General features: G+C 44.5%; 1 protein-coding gene across 2 annotated transcripts in view; it reads left to right on the forward strand.

Moving 5' to 3' along the window:
- Positions 1 to 19,848, forward strand: part of LRMDA (leucine rich melanocyte differentiation associated) — a 1,241,311-nt gene that overhangs the window by 6,507 nt on the left and 1,214,956 nt on the right. For both annotated transcript variants that reach the window (XM_038744414.1, XM_038744415.1), the window contains exon 2: positions 9,989 to 10,089. In XM_038744414.1, coding sequence (XP_038600342.1) covers positions 9,989 to 10,089 — 101 coding nt within the window. The remainder of the gene's footprint in view (positions 1 to 9,988; positions 10,090 to 19,848) is intronic.

Consider the following 19,848-nt stretch of genomic DNA (forward strand, 5'->3'; position numbering starts at 1 on the left):
GAAAGTTAGCATTAGAGAAGAGAAGTGTGCGGACTGAGTTATTGTAGGAGGGGGCAAGGTGATGGTGTACTTTAAAGCCAATAGTGAGGAGTTTTGTTTGGGGTGGTGGATGGGCAACCACTGGAGTTTTCCGTGGAGTCAGGTGACATGGCCTGAACGTTTTTGTAGAAAAATAATCTGGGCAGCCAAGTGAAATATGGACTGGAGGCAGGAGACTGGGAGGTCAGCAAGGAGGCTGATGCAATAATCCAGGTGGGGCAGGATGAGTGATTGTATTAATGTGGTAGCAGTTTGGATGGACAGGAAACGGCAGATTTTAGAAAATTTGTGAAGGAGGGACTGACAGGATTTAGCGATGCATTGAATATTTGGGTTGAATGAGAGAAAGGAATCAAGGATAAAACTAAGGTTATGGGCTTCTGAGACAGAAAGGATGGTGGTGTCACTACAGTGATGGGAAAGTCACAGGGAGGGAAGGGTTTGGGTGGGAAGATAGAGTTCTGTTTTGGACATGTTAAGCTTGAAGTGACGGGAGGACATCCAAGTAGAGATGTCTTGAAGGCAAGAGGAAATGAGAGACTGCAGGGAGGGAGAGAGATCAGGACCGGAGATGTACATTTGTGTATCATCTGCATAAAGGAGGTAGTTGAAGCCATGGGAGAAAATCAGTTGTCCAAGGTAGTGGGTGTAGATGGAGAATAGAAGGGGACCCAGAACTGAACCCTGAGGGAGCCCTACAGTTAGGGGGTGGGAAGCAGAGGAGGAGCCCATGAAAGAGATTGAGAATGAAGGGCCAGAGAGGTAAGAGGAGAACCAGGTTCTCACTGGGGTTCTTATTGGCCTTCACCCTGTCTCACTTGTCCCCTCTGCATTCCTGTGACCTGTTAGTAGCGGTCCCCATTTTACCCATCGAGACACTGGGGGTACAGTGTGGCTAAATTACTTGCCCAGTGCCCAAGAGTCCATAAACCGGTGGGCAAAGGAACAACCTCCTCGGTCACTTGCAGGTGTCACACCAGCATTCCTAGTTGTACTACTGGTGTGGCCTAGCTTGGCCAATGTCTGGGAGGGGAATGGGCATGTGGAGGGAGGGTCACCTTTCTTGGGCTGGTAAGGATGGCAGAGGACTAATTTTACTCTGGATCCACCCATACCTTAACCTGACTGGGTAGAAGAGGCAGAGCTCCCAGATTGGGCACTGTGTTTCCTATGCTAAGTTTCTTTGCTTCTCCAGATTGTAATCTTAAAGTCTTTGCAGAATGGAGATGAGAGCTGCTTTCCTTAGTTACTATCCTGGCTTGTTCCAGGGCTCAGTTTATCAATATTTATTAATGTGATGCACTTGGCAAGTGGGATGAAAATGCTCGTGTCTTAATGGAAAGGGCATGCGTGGGCTTGGGAATCAGAGGATGTGGGTTCTCATCCCTGCTCTGCCACCTCTCTGCTGTGCGACCTTGGGCAAGCCATTTAACTTCTCTGGGCCTGTTACCACATCTGTAAAATGGGGATTAAGACTGTGAGCCTTACTTGGGACAACCTGATTACTTTGTATCTATACCAGTGCTTAGAACAGTGCTTGGCACATAGTAAGCTCTTAACAAATACTACAATTATTATTATTACTTTGCTTCTGGTCCTGGGGAAGTTGTCATTATGTTCTCTCTCCTCCAGCTACAGCCTACATCATTGGGTGAGGGAGATGGCACAGGGCTGGCTTGGCATCTGGGAAGTTGGCACTAGCTTGGAGGAGTGGAAGCAGTTGAGGAGGGAAGGCCAGGGTACAGACCGGATGCTCTGAGAAGCAGTGTGACCTAGTGGAGAGAGCAGGGTCTTGGGAGTCATAAGAACTGGGTTCGAATTCTGGCTCTGCCAAGTCTGCTGTGTGACATTGGGCAAGTCACTTCACTTCTCTGTGCCTTAGTTACCCCATCTGTATAATGGGGATTAAATCCTACTCCCTCCTACTTAAACTATGAGCCCCACGTGGGACAGTCCATGACAACCTGATGAACTTGTATTTACTCCAGTGTTTAGAATTATGCTTGACACATAAGTGCTTAACAAGTACTGTAATAACTATTGTTGTTGACAGGATTATCACTGGGGAAGTCACCTGTAATTTATTTATATTTATGTCTGTCTCCCCCTCTAGATTGTAAGCTCATTGTGGATAGGAAATGTTTGTTCATTGTTATATTGTACTCTCCCAAGCACTTAGTACAGTGCTCTTCACACAGTAAGCACTCAAATACTATTGACTGACTGCCTGACTGACAAGAGGTTGAGGCTCTGAGAATGCAGCTGTGGTAAGGGAAGAGGGGGATGTGTGATTGAGCACTGAACTGAGTTTATTCAAGGGCTTCCAGGTGGCCCTGATGAGATCCTCTCTCCAGAGATTGCAGCAGAAGTGGGAAGGCAGTCAGTGGCTTTGTGAGGACTGGCTGAGGAAGGAGAGGAAAGGAACTACCTCCGGAAGGGAAAATGTCATAGCCAGTGAGTAATAGCACAGTTGGCCTTGGGCCTAGACTAACTCTATGTCCCTAGCTATGCTAAGGAGAGGAGAATTGCAACCCCTCTTCCTCATCTCCTTCTCATCCTTGCTTGGGCCTCCTTACCTCAGGAATCCCAAACTGAAAACAGCTTTGTCTTCCCTCTCTGAGGAGACGTAGGTTGTGGGCAGAAGAGCCAGGAGTGGGGTGCCTGCTTTCTTTTCCCAAAGTCCTCCTGGATTACCTATGAATAATAATAATAGTAATGGTGCTTGGTAAGTGCTGTGTGTTGTACTTAGCACTGGGGTAGATATAAGTTAATCAGGTTGGATACAGTCCCTGTCCCACATGGGGCTCATGGTTTAAATAGGAGGGAGAACAGGTACTTGATCCCCATTGTATAAATGAGGAAACTAAGGCACAGAGAAATTGTGACCTGCCCTAGGTCACACAGCAGGCAAGTGGCAGATCTGGGATTAGGACCCAGATTCTCTTGACTCCTTTCCACTGCGCCACTTAATCTGTTTATACTCTTTTGTGCCTCATTTCACCCATCTCTGAAGCTGGGAAGAATAGGCTCCACTTCTTTTTCCTCTAAAGGAGTATGAGAAGGGAAAGGAGGTTGGGTCCATGAAGTACTGGGTGACAGGGTTGGAGTGGGGCTACATTTAGCTGTGCATTTTCTCATCTGTGGTAAAATTACTGGTTTGAGTAATCATCATGCTGGGAGGAGGGTCTTGACTGCCTCAGGACCATTGGGGATCTCCTCTACAAAGAGTCATGCTCCAGCCTTTCATTTGATAGCTGAATTTATGGTAGGGGCTTTGATGAAAGATGTCTTATTCAGAAGAGGGAAGGGATTTCTAGATTGAACTTTGAGCTCTTCATTTTCCGGCCAGTGTATTTCTAAATCCAAGTTATTTAACTGTCATCAGCTGTCTTTTTTCCCCTCCTTTCCCCTTGGTTTGAAGTTTAGAACAGAAGTGATTGAAAGGGGCTAGGATTTTGTATTTTTCATCCATGGTCCACTCCAAAGCAGAGGCCGGCAGAGTGGTGTGTGGAAAGCTGGCAGGGCAGTTTACAGAGTAAATTGAACTCTTATTATTATTATTAATAACTTTTATTAAGTGCTTAAAAACATACAAAGCACTGTATTAAAGGCTGGGGTACATACAGGAAAATCAATCAACACAAGTCCAACTGGGGATGGCAGCCATTTAGAACAAAAAGAATAGAATGCAATCAAGTTGAATTAAATTTAAACAATCCAAGATATTAACATTAGCAGTAGTAGTACTCATTTTGCACCCACTTGTAGTGTAAAATCTGCCCTTTCTTCTCCACCCTAACTAAAAATATACTTATGGCATTTGTTTAGCTCTTACCATGTGCCAAGCACTGTTCTAAGTGCTTGGGTAGATACAAGGTAATCAGGTTGTCCCACATGAGGCTCACAGTCTTGAGAAGCAGCGTGGTGTAGTGGATAGAGCGTGTGTTTGGGAATTAGAAGGCCATGGGTTCCCATCCCAGCTCTGCCACTTGTCTGTTGTGTGACCTTAGGCAAGTCACTTAACTTCTCTGGGCCTCAGTTCCCTTTTATGTAAAATGGGTATTGAGACTGTGAGCCCCACATGAAACAGGGACTATGTCCAACCCAATTTGCTTGTATCTACCTCTGTGCTTAGTACAGTCCCCGTCACATAGTAAGCACTTAACAAATACCATAATAATTGTTATTATCATTAATCTCCATTTAACAGATGAGGTAACTGAGGTACAGAGAAGTTAACTGACTTGCCCAAGGTCACACAGCAGACAAGTGGTAGAGCTGGGATGAGAACCCATGTCCTCTGACTTCCAAGCCCATTTTCTTTCCATTAAGGCACACTGCTTCTCTCTGTTACTATGCTAATCCAAGCCCTTATCCCACCTTGGCTACTGCATTAACCTCCTTGCTGACCTTCCTGCCTCTCCTTGCTTTCTTTATCTCTCCCTCCCCCTCTCTCTCCCTCCCCCTCTCTCTCCCTCCCCCTCTCTCTCCCTCCCCCTCTCTCTCCCTCCCCCCCCTCTTATTCATTGAGCACTTACTGTGTGCAGAGCACTGTACTAAGTGTTTGGAAAGTACAGTTCAGCAATAGAGGCAATTCCTACCACCCAACGGGCTCACAATCTTGAAGGGGGTAGACAGACATCAAAATAAATAGGCATCAATATAAGTGGAAACATATATATATATATATATATATATATATATATATATATACACATACATATTTACATTCTCTCCCCACTCCATTCCACCCTTCACTCTGCTGCCTGGATTGTTTTTCTAAAAGAAAGTTCAGTTCCACATTTCCCCGCTCCTCAAGAATCTCCAGTGGTTGCCCATCCACCACCAAATGAGACCAAAATGCCTTGCCATTGGCTTTAAAGCACTGTTAACTTGTCCCCTCCTACTTGACCTCACTGATTTCTTACTACAATCCAACCTGCACATTTTATTCTTCTAATGTCAACCTACTCAGGGTACCTCTGTCTCATCTATCTTGCTGCCAACCTGTTGCCCACATCCTTCCTCTGGCCTGGAAACCTTCCCCTTGCCCACACACACATCATATACTACAGACCACCACTCTCCCCACCTTGAAACCCCTGTTAAAATCACATCTCCTCTAAGAGGCTTTTCCCAACTAAGCCATCCTTTCCTCCACTCCCTCTTCCTTCTATGTTGCCTTTGCACTTGTATCTGTACCCTTTAAGTACTTGATAGTTATATCACCCTCAGAACCACACCATTTATGTACGTATCCCTAATTTATTAATTATTTATTTACATTAATGTCATTCTCCCCCTCTAGGCTATGGAAAGCAGCATGGCGTCATGGATAGAGTATGGGCCTTTAAGTCAGGAGGGCATGGGTTCTAATCCTGGCTCTGCCACTTGTCTTGGGAAAGTCACTTCACTTCTCTGTGCCTGTTACCTTATCTGCAAAATGGGGATTGAGACAGTGAGCCCTCTGTGGGACAGGGATGGTGTCCAACTCGAGCTGCTTATATCCACCCCAGTGCTTAGTACAGTGCTTGGCACATAGTAAGTGCTTAATAAATACCATTCTTCTTATTAACAATAATAATTATTGGGCTGTGAGCTCCTTGTGGGCAGGGAATGTGTCTACCAACTCAATTCATTCATTAATTCAGTCGTGTTTATTGAGCACTTACTGTGTACTGAGCACTGTCTTTGCACTTGGAAAGTACAATTCAGCAATAAAGAGACTATCCCTGCCCACACTGGGCTTACAGTCTAGAGGGGGGAGACAAGCATCAAAACAAGTAGACAGGCATCAATATAAATAAATAGAATTATAGATATGTACACATCAAAAACAAGTAAACAGGCAATAATAGAAATAGAATTATAGATATGTACACATAGTCACAAGTGCTGTGGGGCAGGGAGTATATTCCAGTGCTTAGAACAGTGCTTAATAGTAAGTACTTATTAAGTGCCATCATTATTATTATACTCTCATCCAAGGACTTAGTTCAGTGTTCTGCACATAGTAAATGCCCAATAAATACCATTGATTGATTGATCCTCTCTAGTCTGTAAACTCCCTATGGGCAGGGATCCCGTTGTTGGGTAGGGACCGTCTCTATGTTGCTGACTTGTACTTCCCAAGCACTTAGTACAGTGCTCTGCACACAGTAAGCGCTCAATAAATGATTGAATGAATCATGTCTACCTACTCTGCTGTATTGTTCTCTTCCAAGCGTTTTGTAAAGTAGGCCCTCAGGAAAGTATACCATAAGCACTCAATAAATGCTGTTGACTAATATGTAGGAAGGGCACGCAGGACTTGCTAGTAGACTGAATGTGAAAGTTGAATGATTGCAACGAGTGGAAGAAGATATCAAGATTGCAGCGTCCTGGGGAAGGTAGGGTGGAGTTTGAGGTGTCAGCAGAACACCCAGGGGGAGATCAGTCAATCAATGGTATTTACTGAGTGCTTACTGTGTTTAGAGCATTATACGAAGTGCTCGGGAAAGTATAGTACAACTGAGTTGGTAGACGTGTTCCCTGCCCACAGTCTGGAGGGGAAGACAGACATTGAAATAAATTACAGATATTATAATAATAATGGCATTTGTTAAGCGCTTGCTATGTGCCAAGCACTGTTCTAAGTGCTGGGGGGGTACAAGATAATCAGGTTGTCCCACATGGGGCTCACAGTCTTAATCCCCATTTTACAGATGAGGTAACTGAGGCCCAGAGAAGTTAAGTGACTTGCCCAAAGTCATGCAGTTGACAAGTGGTGGAGCCAGAATTAGAACCCATGACCTCTGACTCCCAAGCCCATACTCTTTCCAAGGAGCCACGCTGCTTCTCTCATATGGACTTAAGTGCTCTAGGGCAGAGGGTGGGATAAATATCAAGGGCTTAAAAAGTACAAGTCTAAGTGCAAGGGTCACACAGAAGGGAGAGGGAGCTGGGGAAGTGAGGGCTTAATTGGGGAAGGCCTCTCGGAGGGGATGTGATTTTAATAAGGCTTTGAAGGTGGAGAGAGTGGGGGTCTGGTGTATATTAAAGGGGAGGGAGTTTCGGGCCAGAGGGAGGTTTGAGGTGAGATAGATGATATCGAAGTACAGTGAGTAAGTTGCTGTTAGAGAAGTGAAGTGTGTGGGCTGGGTAGTAGTAGGAAATCAGGGAGGAAAGGTAGGATGGGGTGAACTGATCAAGTGCTTAAAAGGAGTTTCTCCCTGTTGTGGAGGTGGTTGGGCAACCTCTGGAAGTTCTTGAGCTGTGGAAGACATGGTCTGAACTATTTTTTAGAAAAATGATCTGGGCAGCAGAGTGACTTACGGATTGGAGTGAGAGAGAGACAGGAGGCAGGGAGTTCAGGGTGATGCAGTAATCAAGGCGGGATAGATAAGTTCTTGGATCAACGTAGCAGCAGTTTGGATGGAGAGGAAAGGGCGGATTTTAGTGATGTTGTGAAGGTAGTACTGACAGGATTTGATGACAGATTGAATATGTGGGTTGACGAGAGAGATGAGTCGAGGACGATGCCAAGGTTACGGGCTTGTGAGACGGAGGATGGTCGTGCTATCTACAGTGATGGGGGAGGACAGCATTTGAGATGTCTTGGAGGCAAGAGGAGATATGGGATTGCAGATCAGATGAGAGGTCAGGACAATAGAGATAACTTTGGGACTCATTTCCCTAGAAGTGATAGTTGCAGGAATTAGAGGAGTCAGTATTTGCTGAGGAAACTGCCATGACCTCCCAACATTTAAAAGTTGGGAAAGTAGCTTTAGCTCCTGTGTTGTTTGGTGGGCAAAGAGAGGCATCTCCAGGCCCCTGGGGGATTCTAGAAACATCAACGGCAGCGAAGCTCCGAAACACGTTGACCCTGGCAACTTCCCAGCCTCTGCACTTGTGTGGGGTGGAGCCTGACTCCCAGTGTTTGGCAGGAGGTGGGAACAGCTGACATACAATGTCATTCTAGGAAAACCCAGGGAAACTTTGCCCTCGGCATGATCCTAACTCGGGGTTCAGTTTTCAACCCCTACACGTGAGCCTGGGAATGCTCAAATTTGCTATAGACCTTGGTACTATCCAGAAAAGGCGGATAAAATCATCAACAGAGGGCATTCAGTTTTTAATGTTATACTCTTGTAGGTCACCTCACCTCTCCAGGAATACCAAATTTCTGACCAGAGTGATAATCAGTATTGCTGCAGACTTAACAGCTGCTTTTTATTTATGTGGGGACTCTTTCATTCATTCATTTAGTCATATTCATTGAGCACATAATGTGTGCGAAGCACTGTACTAAGTGCTTGGGAGAGTACAATATAGCAATAAACAGTCACATTTCTGCCCACAACATTCTAGACTGTGAGCCCGTTGCTGGGTAAGGATTGTCTCTATTGCTGAATTGTACTTTCCAAGCTCTTAGTACAGTGCTCTGCATACTGTAAGCGTTCAATAAATATGATTGAATGAATGAGACTCTATAGGAAAATCACTGTGGCCTGGGGATGTCTGTTACCACCCTCTCTAGACTGTAAGCTCATTGTGGGTAGGGAATACCACTGTTGTATTGTGCTTAGTATAGTGCTCTGCATTCAGTAAGCACTCAGTAAATACAAATATATGAATGAATGAAACATGAGCCTGGAAGCCAGAGAACCTGTGTTCTAGTCCCAGCTCCACTACTTGCCTGTTGTGTGACCTTTAACAAGTCATTTAACTTCTTTGCACCTCAGTCTCCTCAACAACAAAAGGATAATTCAATACGCGTTCTCCTTCCTACTGTGAGCCCCATGTGGGACAGGGACTGTGTCTGACCTGATAAACCTGTATCTAACCCAGCACTTTGAACAGTGCTTGACACATAAGCCCTTACCAAATACCATTAAAAAAAAAAAAGTCAGGCAGGTGGCTGTAGCTGCAACTGATCTCTCACAGGAGTATCCATGATTTCATTTTGATTTTAAGATTCCACAGCAGCCTAGACCCACTCATAACATGCCATCCCCAGTTCATATTTTTTTAGGTTGCTTGCAGGTAACAGGCTTTAAGGGGAGGAGGCATGGGACTGGGAAAAGGAACTGTTCTATAAGGGTAAGGGCACTTCTGCAATCTGGGAATCTACTTGAAAGGGTTGCCCATATAGATTTCTTCCAGGGCATTTTCCAGCCCATCCCTAGGCTTGGGAAATCCAGGGTATCCAACTTCCCTGGATACCAAACCATTGGGAAAAGTTTCCAAGATTGAGGCTTCTGAAAATTGATGCTACCCATACAACATCAGTAGGAAGTAAGAAGCAATCAGTCGTATTTGAGTGCTTATTATTTGCAGCGAACTGGACCAAGAGCTTGGGAAAATACACCACAACAGAGTTGGTAGACACAGTTCTTGCCCACAATGAGCTTATAGTCTAGAGGAGGATACAGACATTAATATAGATAAATAAATTGCAGATATGTACAAAAGTGTTGCAAGGAGAGTAGTTCAGAGGTGCTTATGTGCCACACTATCCCCCTGACTCCTTGTAGAAAAATGTCTTACTCCACAGACCACCAGGTAAATGCTTGAAGGTCTCTGAAAGAGTCTGACCCTGAGCCCTGGTAACAGCATGTGCAGTGTCTTTTGGGAGGTAAAGTATGTAACAGGGCATTGAGCCCTTCACTTTTCAAGTGCAGGGTAATATTGCAGCTATTACTATCATCATCCCCAAACACTGGAGAATTTTTGGACACCTGAATTAGGCCAATTTTAGTCCAATTTACATGGGGCTGAGGATTAGTCACCATTATACTAAGTATATGGCAGAGTCAATAAAGACCTGAAGCGGTGTGATCAGGAAAGCAGACATAAGTGTGGTGGCTTTTTTAAGTTGCGGAAGCAATCATCGGATCAATGAGTCAGGGCTTTGAACAGCTGTGTGATTTCCGTTTGGCCCATTTCCTTGGTTTCATTTAATTTCCAGGTGTCCTACATCGGTCAAGACTGCAGCAAAATTCCAGAGCACCTAGGGAGGGCCTACGGACATTTGGCAAAGAGACTTGATCTGAGTTTCAACCTTCTGCGGTATGTAACTTTCATGTGACAAATTATGGATAGTGTAATATGGTACTCACAAGGACTTAACGGTATTCAGCTAAAAGTCAAACATTTCGGGGGCCTGCATATATTGTTCTTTCATTGAAACTAGGGATAACAGGATATTCCAAGAGAGGTGAATTACAGTCCCCAGGATTAACTCTGTTTTAAATTAGTCCACTGTATACTTTCACCTCAGTTCCTTAATATAGCTTCACAGTATTCTTTTAATTTCTCACTGAAATGTATGTGTATACAGAGGATTTTTTGGGGGGGAAAGGAATAGGATGGGACTGACAGTGTTTTTTGTGGTTTTTCTTCCGCCTTTGCCAAGTCACAGGTAAGGGTGCAAGCGTGTGTGTTTCTTTTCCTTGAATTGTGACCTTAAATATTTGTGATATTGATTTGTCCCAGATGGTGTTTGAACAGAACCTGTATGTTGGCTGTGGGAGTGGGGTGGATTTTTCTAACAATTACTGCACTCACCTTTTGCAAAGTTTGGAATTTTATGTATTTTTTGTAGTGGAAATACTGAGATGATGATTCCTTCACACTCTATCTCCCTCCCCTCTCAACCATCATAATGAACCACTTCTTGTTTGCAGTGAAGTTTTGATCTCATTCATGGGATAGCATGAGAAGTTCACAGACTAAAATGATTTGAAGCTAGCCTTCTGGTGGATTTCTTATGTTTTCCATACTATGGTTCATAAGGTAGATTTTAAGTGTGTTTAACAGAGCAGATGCTATCCTGTTTGTGGGTCAAAGAGAGCAATGTTGTCTGACCTCTTTGCTCAAGGATCCTGGAGTAAAGAGACGTATCCAGCATCAGCTCTGATGATGGGACAGTGCACACAGCCTCTATTGTGAGGGCTTGGCATGCAAAATGGGAGGAACACTTTGTTTTAAACCAACTAATTTGGAATCTCAGACTGGGGTTCAGGTGCCCCACTGCTCTCCACAAATATTGAAAAATGCTCTCATTCATTCAACTGTATTTATTGAGCACTTATTGTGTGCAGAACACTGTACTCAGCGCTTGGGAGAGTACAGTATAAAAAACAGATATATTCCCTACCCACAACAAAAAGATATGTACATAAGTACCCTGTGGCTGGGAGTGAGGATGAATAAAGGGAGCAAGTCAGGGTGATGCAGAAGGGAGTGGGAGAAGAGGAAAAGAGGGCTTAGGGAAGGCTTCTTGGAGAAGATATGTCTTCAGTAAGGCTGTGAAGTCGAGGAGAGTACTTGTCGGATATGAGGAGGGAGGGTATTCCAGGCCAGAGGCAGAATGCTGGCGAGAGGTCAGTGGCGAGATAGATTAGATTGAGGAACAGTGAGAAGATTAGCATTAGAGGAGCAAAGTGTGCAGTCTGAGCCCATTGTTGGGTAGGGACCATCTCTATATGTTGCCAACTTGTACTTCTCAAGTGCTTAGTACAGTGGTCTGCACATAGTAAGCGCTCAAATACGATTGAATGAATAGTAGGAGAGTAGTGAGGTGCGGTGGGGGCAAGTTGAATGCATGCTTTTAATCCAGTGGGATGAGTTTAAGTGGTGCTTCAGGAGCAATAAACACAGGAAAAGGAGATGGGGAATTGGGAAGCAAGATCCTCTTTCTTTTTTCCTTGTCTCCATCTGGCTGTCTTCAAAGAGTAGGGTGAGAGCAGGGTGGTCTAGTTGGATAGAGCATGGAGCTGGGAATTAGAAAGACATGGGTTCTATTTCTGTCTCTGCCACTTGTCTGCTGTGTGACCTTGGGCAAATCGCTTCTCTTCTCTGTGCCTGTTACCTCATCTGTAAAATGGGGATTAAGACTGTGAGCCCCAGATGGGACAGGGAGATTGTGTCCAACAAGATTAACTTGTATCTACTCCAGCGAATTAGTACAGTGCCTGGCACATTGTAAATAATAACAAATACAATTAAAAAAGCGATGCTGAGGGAATGAGAATGGTGAAAGGAGAATATAGAGAAGCCAGGTGGTGTGGAAAAAATCAAGAAAAATTGATAGGAAAGCAAAGGTACTTTAATTCTAAATGCTTATGAAGGCTGCAGATTGATTTATTAGTAGTTAGGTTTGTGAATAAGATACGGACCTCTACAGCCCGCTTCTAAATCTTAGCTATGCCAGCCTAGTGTTCCAGGCCCTTAGTCTTTGAGATGCCAGACTGAAGTGCATGGGGCCTTCTGGGATCTTTGGGCATTTGATATTCGTGCCTTCCCCTCCTCCCTCCCACCCCAACAACCCAAGCATATATGTACCTATCTTTAAATTTTATATTATAAATATATTAATGTCTGTCTCCCTCTCTAGATTGTAAGCTCATCACAGGCAGGGAACATGTCTGCCAAGTCTGTTGTATTGCACTTTCCCAAGTGCTTAGTATAATGCTGTGAACATAGTAAGCACTCAGTAAATATGACTGATGAGATGCTGGTGTAAGGTTGGTGAGAACAAGAGACCTGGGACTGACATTTTGTTTGAAAAGAATCTGTGGATGACCCTGTTGTATAGAAAAGGGCTAGTTCCATAAAACCAATTTGCTGGGAGATGTGGGAAGAGGGTGGGGCTTGTGGAAGTAAAGCTCTGGGAGGGAGGAGGAGAGGGTGAAAAGACAAACACATTTAGGAATGTATCCCCTTTGATGTCAGGTTGGTGATATTTCCCTTGGGTATGTTGCTCCCATTAATTTGGCCAGTGTGGATAAGTGCTTGGCCTGGTAGACTGTTGTTTGTGAGTACACAGTCATAGCATTGGGACTTCCAAATGCCTATGGTCATGAGTGACAGAGTTGCTCATTGTTGGTAGAATTCTAGGACAAAAATCCATGGTCATTAATCAAAAATGACTTGGAGCTTGGAGGCAGGTTTCAGGGCAGGCACTTTGATCCCCATGCAGGCACCTCCCTTTTTGTTGCAGCTAAGGATCTCCCATGGAGAGGACTAGATATTGGCCTAGGGCTATGGTAAGAATGAAGTTTACTCTCTTGAGTTTACTCTAGTAACTACTTTGGCTGGTGCTCAATGAAGTCACTGTTCAAGTCTGTAGTTCAACATTTAGCATTTTCATTTCTAATTTGCTAATGATCCCTGTTCTGGTTGTGCATCCCAAAGGAAATAACTGCTCTGAAACCAGTAAGTTGAGCTGCTTGCCTTAGATGGGTTCCTAGTGAAAGAGGATTTTCCACTTGACTTCAGTGGCCTGTTTCTCTTCCATGGTCTCTGGACACAGGTTGCTAATTCCAGGACTTGTTCAGTGCAGTGAGCAAAACTGAGCTTTCTGGCAAACAGTGATAAATTGACCTGCATCGATCTAGTAATGAAAGGAAGGGAGTTTAATTGAAATATGGAAACAGGAAGCTTATGTTTTTAAAATGAAATTTGTTGCAGTCACATCTCACCTCTGATAAATGCCCTCTGATTAAAGACTAGTACTGTTATAAGACCTTTCAGGCTTTGTTCTAGAGGTGGGCTTGAGAATCCCCATTCTACAGTCAGTGTTGTTTACCTTCTGTCTTCTGAAATGAGCAGTAAACAAACAAGCTTCATATCTTGGCCCATTTTATGTATCTTGACACCTACCAGGTCCCTAAGTCCATTCTGCTGTGTGACTGGGATTCCCTTTGTGGGTGCTGGACCACAGGATAGTAGGGCTGAAGGGGAGAATAATAATAATATTATATTTAATCATAATATAATATTTATTATGATTATTACTGTGATATTTGTTAAGCACTTCCTACATGCCAGGCACTGTACAAAGTGCTGGGGTGGATACAAGCAAATTGAGTTGGGCACAGTCGCTGTCCCATGTGGAACTCACAGGCTCAATCCCCATTTTACAGATGAGGTAACTAAGGCACAGAGAAGGTCAAACAGCAGACAAATGGTGGAGCTGGGATTAGAACCCATGACCTTCTGAATCCTAAACCCGTACTCTATCCACTATGCCATGCTGTGTCCCTGAGCTTCCCCAGATATGCTTGCTACAGTAATGAAATCTGCAGGTGAGACTGGGTGGAAGCATTATTTCTGACTGTAAATATCTGACACTAAAAAAGAAGGGAAGGTAAAAATCTTAGAAATAAGGGTAAAAAGAAATCTCCGTTTTAGTCTAATCACAGTTTTGGTATTTATGCATTTACTATGTAGTCTACTGGGGTAGGCATGAGAGCATCAGGCCAGACACTGTCCCTCTCTTACATGGGGCTCAAAGTTTAAGTTGGAGGGAGTTAGGGCTATTATTATTATTATTATGGCTTAATTCCCATTTTAAAAATGAGGAAACTGAGGTGCAGAGAAATGGAGTGACTTGCCCAAGATGCCACAGCAGCAAGTGGAAGAGCTGGAATCAGAACGCATATCCTCTGGCTCCCAAGCCCATGCTCTTTCCACTAGGCCACACTGCTTATAAAGACAATAAGGCATAGAAGTATTAGTTTAACAGGAAGGGATCATAGGTAATAATCAGTTGTTCAGCATAAAGCTTCCCCTGAAATACCAATCATAGATATAGAGATTCTTCCTTGTATCACTTCCTAAGGGGCTGAATTTTAGTAGAGTAGCTACTCTATTAGAGAAGCAGTGTGGCTCAGTGGAAAAGAGCCCGGGCTTTGGAGTCAGAGGTCATGGGTTCAAGTCCCAGCTCCGCCAATTATCAGCTGTGTGACTTTGGGCAAGTCTCTTCACTTCTCTGGGCCTCAGTTACCTCATCTGTAAAATGGGGATTAAGACTGTGAGCCCCCCGTGGGACAACCTGATCACGTTGTAACTTCCCCAGTGCTTACTTAGAACAGTACTTTGCACATAGTAAGCGCTTAATAAATGCCATTATTATTATTATTAGAGTAGACATTCAGTTTTACTGTAGGCCTGTACAGACTCCCATGAAAATTACACTAAATAAGAAGGCAGTTATTGAATATTGATGAAATGACAAATGTAATCTCTAGAGAAGCCTGAGTATCTGATGGCTGCCCACAGGACAATCATGACAGCACAACAATACTAGTGTTTCCTTCGGTAGGAGAAAGAGAGTAATAGATTAGAGGTGGGTGGGAGAGCGAAATAGGATAGTTGGGAGGAGTGAGCAGTATGAGCTGGAGAATAGCAGGTGAAGAGAGAAGAAAAAGAAGCATGCGACAGCTTGTGGTGATCTTTGAAGAGTGTGTTTGGGAGTTTCTATTTGGATCAGAGTGAAATGGCAGTGCTTGAGAAGCAGAGTGATTTATTCCGCGTGGTATTGTATAAGGATGGTAGGGGCCATTAAGTGAAGACTAGATTAAAGAGGGGAGAATCTGGAGGCAGGGGACCAGTAGGCTAACAGGGAGGCAGCACTTGAATCTCGGTGGTAGCTGCAAAGGCAGGACGGAGGGTTGGCAGATGCAGAAAATATTATGAAAGAAATCAATCAATTGTGCCAGGAAAAACTGGCAGGATTTATTGAAAGTCTGAGGGTGCATGTGTGGGAGGAAGGGCTGGGGTTATGGAAACACAGAGAGGAGTCAAAGATGACACCCATTCTGGAATGGGCAGGATGGTGGTGTTGATATGATATATGTTGCCAACTTGTACTTCCCAAGCGCTTAGTACAGTGCTCTGCACTCAGTAAGCACTCAATAAATACGATTGAATGATTGAATGGGAAGGTTAAGGAAGCAGAGGAGTATGTTTGAGGGAAGATAGGGAAGTCAGTTTCAGTCATATTGAATTTAAAGTGCTATGGGAAGTGAGGCACCTACCTGGAGATATCATGGAGACAGGCGGAAATTTGAAATTATAGAGTAGTTGAGAGGTCAGAGGCAGCGAATAAATTTAGTCATTTGCAAAGACATAGCTGAAGCTGTGTAAGTGGGGCAAGGGGCTGGGGGAGTGGATGAGCTCTCTGAGAGAATGTGCAGGACACCCACAGTTATAGGGTGAGAGGAGGAAGAAAGTCAGCAAGTGGGACGGAGATGGAGCATTCAGACAAGTGACAAGAGAACCAGGAAAGGGCCAGGTTAGCAAAACCAAAGTCAAAGAGAGTTTCTAAGAGAAGGAAGTGGGTCAACAGTGCTGAAGGGAGCTAGAAGGTCAGAGTATTGGGACAGGTGTGCACATGATAGGAAGAGGCTCATAGGGGAAAGGGAGGAAAAAGGCAACCAGACTGTTTTCAGTGTGAGTAGACTTTCTCTTTGTGTTCAGATCTCTACTAACTTTTGCAGTTATACAGCCCTCAATTCCTCCCATCCCCTTTCTCAACTGCTGCCTTTGTATAGCTGATATCTTGGCTGCTTCAAAGCCTCTGCCATGGATTGGGGAAAAATCCCATTCACAAGACTGTGAGCCCACTGTTGGGTAGGGACTGTCTCTATATGTTGCCAACTTGTACTTCCCAAGCGCTTAGTACAGTGCTCTGCACACAGTAAGCACTCAACAAATACGATTGATTTATTTATTGATCTATCAATCAGTCAATTGTATTTATTGAGCGCTTACTGTGTGCGGAGCACCACAATAATACTTGTGGTATTGAAGTGCTTACTATGTGCCAGGCATTGTACTAAGTGTTGGAGTAGATACAAGTAAATCAGTTTGGACACAGTCCCTGTCCCACATGGGGCTCTCGGAAAAGCAGTGTGGCTTAGTGGGTAGAGCACGGGCTTAAGAGTGAGAAGGACCTGGGTTCTAATCCCTGTTCTGCCACAGGTCTGCTATGTGACCCTGGGCAAGTCACATACCTTCTCTGGCCTCAGTTACCTCATCTGTAAAATGGGGATTAAGAATATGAGCCCCACGTAGGACAGGGACTGTGTCCAACCTTATTAACTTGTATCTATCCCAGTGCTTAGAAAAGTACCTGGCAAATAGTAAATGCTTAACAAGTACCGTTATAATAATAATGATAATAACAACAGTCTTAATTCCCATTTGACAGAGGAGATAGTTGAGGCAAGTGACTTGTCCAAGGTCACACAGCAGACAAGTGGAGGAGCCGGGATTAGAACCCAGGCCCTTCTGACTTCAAGGCCTGGGCTGTATCCATTAGGCCATGCTACTGCTTCTGTACTAAGTGCTTGGGAGATTATGATATGAAAGAGTTGATAGACATGCTCCCTGCCAAGAACGAGCTTACTATCTAAATGCTTACAAGCAATTTCTGAGTTGAGGAATGGAGGTTAGTGTGGAGTAGGTCTGCATGGATTCTGGGCTCAAGTCTGAGCTGTATGTACAAAGAAAGACTGCATTTGTGATGACAATTAAAATTCTCAAAGGGCAGTGTTGGTCTACCCTTAATTCAGCCTCTTGAGTTTTAAAAGCTCTATCCAGGCTGGGGGAGAGAAATCAGCACTTCACTTGATTTCTTTTTGTTTTTGTTCCACTGCAGAAGATTGGTGTTGGCTCAATCTAGTGCGAATAATCCCTGCCTGCTCTTTACCTTCATCCAACCTATGCTGGCATAAAAACACTAGTAGCTCAACCTGAAGTTTTAATAATAATAATATTTGTGAAGTGCTTACTATGAGCTGAGCACTGTTCTAAGTGCCGGGGTAATAATAATAATGATGGCATTTGTTAAGCACTTACTATGTGCAAAGCACTGTTCTAAGCGCTGGGGAGGATACAAGGTAATCAGGTTGTGGGGCTCAGTCTTAATCCCTATTTTACAGATGAGGTCACTGAGGCAAGTGACTTGCCCAAAGTCACACAGCTGACAAGTGGCAGAGCTGGGATTAGAACCCATGACCTCTGACTCTCAAGCCCGGACTCTTTCCACTATACCATGCTGGATATTTGCAGGCAGGGTTAAGTAAATTGTGAGTTTGGAGGTCTCTAGTGCCTGGCCCTGCTAGGGAGAAGTATGTTGCCGAATAAACCTCTAAGCTCATCCAACTACAGAGGGGTTGTAGCACTCCAGAGCCATTGGTCCTCCGCAGTGTGGACTGATGAGCTGTGAACTGCCATGATGGATTAGCTGGATAATGATTTAAACAGACGTTTTGATAATGCAGTCTTGAAACTTTGTAAATTAGTAAAAACAAAATAAAAGCTGACTAGCCCACATGCCTTCTTTCTTCCAGGAAAGTAACAGGAATCCTTTCTACTTGCCTGAAATGATTTTTTTTTCCTTGCTTTGGTTAAGTAAATGAGTTGTGATTCTTTGATCGAAGGACAATTCATCTCTGAATATTAAGTGCTCTTTTTAGTCACCAGGAATGTATAAAAACAGTCCAGCAAGGGCCTCTCAAAATGAAGATGGGTTTATATGAGAGGAGAGAGAGGTTTTCCTGCAATAACCTTTGTATTTTTTTCTCCTTTGAAGGGTTATTTCCCTCCAGCTCTTTCAAGATTTGGTAAAATTAGCAAGGCAGAGCCCTAAAATAATGCTTGGCCTTCCTGGAGGTGGAGACTTTTCTAGTGAACCATAAAGACCTCAAGCCCCTTTTGGGTGTGTGTGGGTGTGTGGTTCTGTGCAGGGAGGCCACCTGTGCCTAGAATAGTGGCCAAACCATTCCATACCACAATGTGGTTTGCATTGCCAGGAGGCTGGCAGAAACATCTAGTAATTGTGTGTGTGTGTGTGTGTGTGTGTGTGTGTTTAGGAATGAGATGGGGGAAGGCTACTGTGCATATGTGTGTTTCTCAAGGGTCAGTTCTTGGTCCCCTTCTGTTCTCTATCTACACTCACTCCCTTGGTGAACTCATTCGCTCCCACAGCTTCAACTATCATCTCTATGCTGATGACACCCAAATCTACATCTCTGCCCCTGCTCTCTCTCCCTCCCTTCAGGCTCGTGTCTCCTCCTGCCTTCAAGACCTCTCCATCTGGATGTCTGCCCGCTATCTAAAACTCAGTATGTCCAAGACTGAACTCCTTATCATCCTTCCCAAACCCTGCCCTCTCCTTGACTTTCCCATCATTGTAGAAGGCACTACCATCCTTCCCGTCTCACAAGCCCACAACTTTGGTGTCATCCTCAACTCTGCTCTCTCGTTCACCCCTCACATCCAATCCGTCACCAACAACTGCCAGTCTCACTTCCGCCACATCACCAAGATCCTCCCTTTCGTCTCCATCCAAACCGCTACCCTGCTGGTTCAATATCTCATCCTATCCCGACTGGATTACTGCATCAGTCTTCTCTCTGATCTCCCATCCTCCTGTCTCTCCCCACTTCAGTCTATACTTCGCGCCGCTGCCCGGATCATCTTTGTGCAGAAACACTCTGGGCATGTTACTCCCCTCCTCATAAATCTCCAGTGGTTACCAGTTAACGTACGCATCAGGCAAAAACTCCTCACTCTCGGCTTCAAGGCTCTCCATCACCTCGCCCCCTCCTACCTCACTTCCCTTCTTTCCTTCTCCAGCCCAGCCCACACCCTCCGCTCCTCTGCCACTAACCTCCTTACTGTGCCTCATTCTCGCCTGTCCCACTGTCGACCCCTGGCCCACGTCCTCTCCCTGGCCTGGAATGCCCTCCCTCCGCACATACGCCAAGCTAGCTCTCTTCCTCCCTTCAAAGCCCTACTGAGAGCTCACCTCCCCCAGGAGGCCTTCCCAGACTGAGCCCCCTCCTTCCTCTCCCCCTCCCCACAGCACCTGTATATATGTTTGCACAGATTTATTACTCTATTTTACTTGTACATATTTACTATTCTATTTATTTTATTTTGTTAATATGGTTTTTTTTGTCCGTCTCCCCCTTCTAGACTGTGAGCCCACTGTTGGGTAGGGACCATCTCTATATGTTGCCAACTTGTACT

Source organism: Tachyglossus aculeatus, chromosome 3 (assembly GCF_015852505.1).
Source record: "Tachyglossus aculeatus isolate mTacAcu1 chromosome 3, mTacAcu1.pri, whole genome shotgun sequence".
Classification (NCBI taxonomy): Eukaryota; Metazoa; Chordata; class Mammalia; order Monotremata; family Tachyglossidae; genus Tachyglossus; species Tachyglossus aculeatus.